General features: G+C 39.8%; 1 protein-coding gene across 1 annotated transcript in view; it reads right to left on the bottom strand.

Moving 5' to 3' along the window:
- Positions 1–6,259, bottom strand: part of CMSS1 (cms1 ribosomal small subunit homolog (yeast)) — a 348,622-nt gene that overhangs the window by 4,964 nt on the left and 337,399 nt on the right. The window contains exons 6-8 of the mRNA XM_003783954.3: positions 5,861–5,963; positions 1,939–1,999; positions 1,424–1,511 (exon numbers count right to left, since the gene is read on the bottom strand). Coding sequence (XP_003784002.2) covers positions 1,424–1,511; positions 1,939–1,999; positions 5,861–5,963 — 252 coding nt within the window. The remainder of the gene's footprint in view (positions 1–1,423; positions 1,512–1,938; positions 2,000–5,860; positions 5,964–6,259) is intronic.

Below are 6,259 nucleotides of genomic sequence, written 5' to 3'. Positions count from 1 at the left end.
CAGAGCTGGCAAGTTGCTGGACTTGGTATACGAATCTGGGGTCTGAGTGTGTAACAGGGGCTCTTAGTCTCAACACTGTGTTGCCTATTCATCACTCCTCCTGACGTGCCACGTCTCTGCCTGCTCTCTTCTCCCATTCATGGGCACCTTCTCCGACTCTTCCGGCAGATTTCAGTCCTCCCCACACTTTGCAGGTAGTCAGGTCACCATACCCATGCCTCTCTCACTGTAACGCTTGCAGCACTTGGAAGTGCTCCCTTGGCTCTTGGCATTTACTGCCTTCTGCTGTCAATCTCAGTCTTTGTACATTTAGCTGTTCAATTAGATCAGGAGCTCCCTAAGGTGGAAAAGGCCCTGGAACCAGAAGGCCTGGGCTGATGGTTCTTGGCAGGGGCCCCTTAAATCCCATAGCTTCTCTTTTCTCTCAAGAAGTAAGAATGTTAGCCTACAAGGATGCTATTAGTACCAAATGAAAAAACATGGGCAAAGTTGTCCAGCATAGCTATGTACAAGCAGGAACTAAAAAATGTTTGTTTCCCTTGTCCCCTAGGGGCCACCAAATTTGTCCCTTCTTTGTGTTTGCAGAAAACTTTGCACATAGTCAGTTAACCCTGGATGATTTTCCTCTGGAGAGAAACACCAGTATTAGCTTTTGTTTGCTTCCTGGTAGATAACCATCTCTATACTAAGTGATTATACTGATGAAAACATTTTTAAATACATAAAATAATCCATGAATAGTTTCAGACAGTTATAAAAGAAGGTTATAATACTAGTAAATAAGTAATTTGGGAACGAGTATTAAAAACAAATCATTAAATCTGTCTAGTAGGTAGAACAGGCAGTAAGATCACTGGCAGCAGGTCAGCAGGTTGTTAAGCTACTGGCTTTGAGAAAGTCAACAAACTCTAAGAATCCAGTGGTGGATGTTGTCTGGATACTTTCACGGTGAAGCACTAAAAGAGAAATGCAATTGGGGAGAAATACTCCAGAATATCTGCGTTACCCCCACAGAAACTGCATTTTTGTTTCGATATGTTTTATGGATTAGCCCTCAACCAGAATGGGAGCCTTGGGAAACAAAGACTCAATTAAGTGAGAGGGAAACCCTCCACACATCCAGCTTTATAAATTCCAGGGGTTGCAAATGGTGGAATGAGGCTGTAGGCAGCCCCTAACCTGCTCACAGCAACTGGAACTGGAATGTGCTTAGGTGTGGGCTATGTGACTTCAGTTTACCACAGTCCTTCCCATCAAGCTGCATTAGACTTGTGCTTGGCTCAGAAACTAGAGGCTGTTCCCAATTCCTGAATGAACACAGAGGTCTGCTTTCTCTATAACCCGAATGCAGTTTTTGAGACTCACATGGGGTTGAGGCCAACTCTCAGCTCTGGGTAAGAGTATCATGGGCTCCTTTTCATACCTTGTTTAATAAGTTCTTTAATTCTCCCTGGAGTTCCTACACCCAGGTGCACCACACGCTTCTCCAGCAATTTTACCTGTTCCTGGACCTTTTCCAAGATAGGAGAGAAAAAAGAAAATAGTCATTAAGAAAGTGTAACAATAGGCCAATTTAGAGCACTTTATGTATTTCAGAGTTAAGAAAGTGAGAAGCAAATGGGTCAACTTCCAGGGAAAAGAAGAGCATCTCCCGTGAAAGTCAGTAAACCCTTAAAAAATCCAGCAGTCAAACCTCAGCTTCTATAAAGGAACAGGGCATGGTGGAGTGACTCCTGAGGGGGGAGTAGGTAAGCAGAGGCATGCAATTTAAAGAAAAGCAGACCATGTTTAATGGTCATTAAACATGTCATACAAGGCACTGAAGAAAAGACTTGCTAAGCTGATTAGGAGAAGAGGTTTAAGGGAAAAGGCTGAGCTCTGGGAGGAACCTGAGGGATCACTTAGATCTCCCATCAGGAACCGCAGGCCCTTGCTTACCTTTATGTGTTTTGCAAATAATTTCATAACTTTGCTATCTCCTCTGAATGCTGTCATTGACCTAATGAAAAGAAATAGATTACATGCACACATACACAAAAAAGTTCTGAGACTTTCAGGTTAGCCTTGCAATGCGGCCTTTTATCCCGGCACATGTCTGGGCTGGCTTCTAACTCTCACATACAAGGTTACCCTTATTAGGCTTCTTTCATAATGAAACATATGGATCTGCCCTTCACTTGTAATACAGAATTCCTGTATGTCGGGTTTCTGGCAGAGAAATTATCTTCCTCCTCTGCAGTGTAGTTCTCATACAAAATTTGGTTGCAAGAGATATCTTAGAGCACTGATGCCAGCTGTGTTCTGTGGAGCCCAAGGGCATCTACAAAGGTCTGCCTGTGGCTGCTGTGAGGGGAAGCTGGGGATGAGTGGATGGGGGAAGATGGAGGGCTTATATCATTCCATTTACTTTTATCTGCTTTGTACACTGAGCTTCTTAGGAAAATTTTACATGTGTAAATGCTTCCGCCAAAAAGAAAGAATAGAAGGATGGGAGGGAAGGGGGAAGTGAGGAAGGAAAAAAAAAGTAAAGGAAACCATCGGCGTACAGGACTGGCTGAATGAGGGATATGAGAGCAGGTGGGCATTATAAATTTATGAGTGGGGTGCTCTGGGAGGCAGCTGAGGGCACTAGAGAGCGTGTGCCCTGTAAAATGTGTGCCCTTGTAAAGGAGTCAACTGGTGCTCAGCTCAGCTAGTTATTGTATGTGAGGTTATGGGCCCAATGTTAAGACCTGATTTTTAGAGAAGCCAGAAATCTGGATTTTAGTATGTGAAATCTGATTTTAAATATGGGCAACACATTCAAAAATTTTTTTAGATACCAAATACTTGTGGGGTAAACCTAGCTCTTGTATGTTGACTTACAACTCTAGCCTACATGTAGAACTGGTAGGTATTCAACAATCTGGGCCTATCTCTGTCAAACTAGGTTATCCGCTCTAGGGGTCAAGACCATGTTGACCATTGCCTGACACATCTGTCTTTCCTCCCCTCTGGCAGCAGGCCCTCAGCCCACACCAATGGCTGCTGTATAAGTAGCCACACAACATCCTCTGTCTAGTGTTCTTCCTGCAGATACATAATAAGGATGGTGCCACTAAGTCATAGTGGGACCAAAAACTATTCTGGCAGCTGGAAAATACAGGCTTACAGTGGGGGCCACCCCTGCAACTAAACAGAGCTTTACAGAAGTGACCTGGACCATTGTTCCCAATGGAACACCTGATTTTTTGGTCTTCATTTTTTCCTTGCTTCCATTTTCATCACTTGTTTTTATTTGCTGCATGTATTTCTACATATGATTTAAAATTGTGTTTTGAGAAAAAGTGGGTGTACATGAAGAATCTTTTAATTGGTATTTGGGGACAGAACATGGGAATACTACTTTCTTTTACATATTATTATGTTTTGAGAAATATTACTGACCAGTAAGAAAATAGGAGTTTGCAAAATAGTGAATCATGCTATTTAAGTTTTGTTGCAATCAAATTTTTACTTATACGCAGACTTGCTCCATGGCAAAGTTAACTAGGAAGACAATTTAAAAACTCAGGGCTCTCAAGAGAACAGATGTTCTTACAAAACTTCGTACTATTAAATATTAGTCTTTATGAATAGGGCTTGTTGTGCCTGTGCAGAAATCACTTTGTGCAAATCTCCTAACCTTGAAATGGGTCATAATATTACTGGGGACACAGAAAAATATTGAGAATTGGTAAATGAAGTATGACAACACAGTGCTTTTATGCCCTTCAGAAAAGAATTTGTGTATGGTAAAAGCTAAAATCAATTTGACAACTTGAATTTTAGAGGCTATCTCCATGCCAACCTCTTTGCCATCAGTGTCTGATTCTGAACCGAGTTCTGGGCTAGTTTTGAAAGCACTGAAAAGTCTAAACTCTGTATAGTCTAAACTCAGTATAAACTCTGATTTTAGGACCAGCAGGTACAGATGCCAAAAAGCAGTTGGAGTCCTGAAGGTCACTTATGTATACAGAAGCAAAAGTGGAAAGAAACACTTTCGTTTTACCGGGAGGGTATGTGATACAATTTAATGTATGTACTTAGGTGGGAAAAGGACGGTTTGAAAGACAAAGTTTAGAAATCATTTATTCTAAATTAGGTTAGTTCATTTAGTGATTAGGTTAGTTCATTTAGAAAAACAGATGCTAAATAACTACTGAATGTCTACATTTGCACTTTAGTTTATTTGACCAAGTTTCTTTTTCTTTATGACTTGGAGTTTCCTTTGTTTTGTCTCCTGTCAAAGCCTGGCCCAGAGCCTGGCTCCCAGCGTGAGCTGGTCCCAGTAAACCCCACCTTACTCTGATGGCTCTTCACTGAAAGCTAAATGTCACCACGGACCTAGCTGAAGGCTTTTTGTTGACTCTACAAAAACTATGGTAAGTTTCACATAAAAGGTATGTGAAAGCACTTAATAAAACACTGACAAATTATCTTTAAAACATAATTTTTACATTAAAATTTTTAGTCTGTTTGGAATTTATCTTGGTATAAAACGTGAGATAGGAATCCAACTTTATTTTTCCAGATGGCTACTCAGTTGTTCCAACAGCATTTATTAATAACACATTTTCCTTTACTGATTTCTGATTTGTCACCTTAGGCACATGCTACATTTTCATATGCATTTGGGTCTATTTCTGAACTTTCAATTCTGTTCCACTGATCTGATCTGATCTGTCATGCATGTGCCAGTTCATACTCTTTTAATTACTGAGACTTCTGTGTAGTCTTAGGGATGGAATCCTCTCAGTATTCTTTTTCAGAATTTCTCCAACTTTTTTTAGTTGTATAGTTTCCCATATGAATTTAGAACTGTTTTATCAAGTTTAAGAAACAATTCTACTGCAGTTTTATTAGGAATCTGTGAAGTGTATAGATGATCCTAAGTAAAATAAAATCTTTACGACATTGAGTCTTCCTACTAAAGAATACAGTATACCTTTTTGTTTGCTCAAGATCATCCATAATCCTTATATGATGTTTTCTTTTTTTTTTTTTTTTTTTGAGACAGAGCCTCAAGCTGTTGCCCTGGGTAAAGTGCCATGGCATCACAGCTCACAGCAACTTCCAACTCCTGGGCTCAATCGAGTCTCCTGCCTCTGCCTCTCAAGTAGCTGGGACTACAGGCGCCTGCCACAACGCCTGGCTATTTTTTGGTTGCAGCTGTCATTGTTGTTTGGCAGGCCCAGGCTGGATTCGAATCTGCCAGCTCAGGTGTATGTGGCTGGTGCCTTAGCCTCTTGAGCCACAGGTGCCGAGCCATGATGTTTTCTATACATAGATTTTGGTTAAGTTCATTCCTTGATATTCTATCTTTTCTTGTTACTATTTTAAGTCAGATCTTTACTTCCATTTTTTCTTCTAACTGGTTATTGCTGGTATGACCTCTGTGCTTTTACCTTTGCCTACATTATGGGCGTTCTCCACACAGCAGCCATCCTTCATGGTGATGATACAGATGTGACTCGTCAAAAATCCTCCAATGGCATCCTATCCCCGAGTCCTTTGTGCTTACCTGAAATGCTCTTGGCTCTCTAATTCACTTTGATCAATGCTCAAATGTCATCTCTTTAGAGAAGATTTTTTTGAGTAATCCCCCTCCACTTCTATCCCTTTGCATGCTTAATTTTTCTGTATAAACCTTATCACTATATTTGACATTATAATGTATCTTTATTTGCTTATTATCTATCTTCCCAACTAGAACATAAATTCCATGAAGGCAGATACTGTTTTGTTCATTGTAGTATCTCCAGCATACAGAACATATTAGCTTGTCACATATCAGCTACTCAGAGAACATTTACGGAACAGAATAGGTGAAACTTCCAACCTAATGAGCTCCAGGGCTCGGACGGCAGAGCTGCAGATGATCAGCATCAGGACTGATTTCTTCTCACTGTGGTTTTTCCGAAGTTTTACCCACTTAGGACAGACTCAAAAGAAGACCACAAAAAATTATTCTAAATATTTAGAATATTTGAACTGGCCCCTCAAAGTTGAATATTCTCCAATTAATTTTTAGTTAGCATTTAAGCAAAATAAAATATAGTAAACATTGTTCATTATAATTATAATTCTATTTTCTGGTTATTATAGATATTAGATTAAAATAAAGTATCAATTTATAACACAAAACATATACTATGATAAGTGCCTAAATGTGACCAGTTTTAAAAGTAAGTAAAATAGTTTAGAATAATACATTTTTAATATTTTATGTTTCACGTTC

The sequence above is a fragment of the Otolemur garnettii genome, unplaced genomic scaffold, assembly GCF_000181295.1.
Source record: "Otolemur garnettii isolate 467f Iridium unplaced genomic scaffold, OtoGar3 scaffold00009, whole genome shotgun sequence".
NCBI classification, from domain to species: domain Eukaryota; kingdom Metazoa; phylum Chordata; class Mammalia; order Primates; family Galagidae; genus Otolemur; species Otolemur garnettii.
This window is presented reverse-complemented; position numbering and strand designations above follow the sequence as displayed.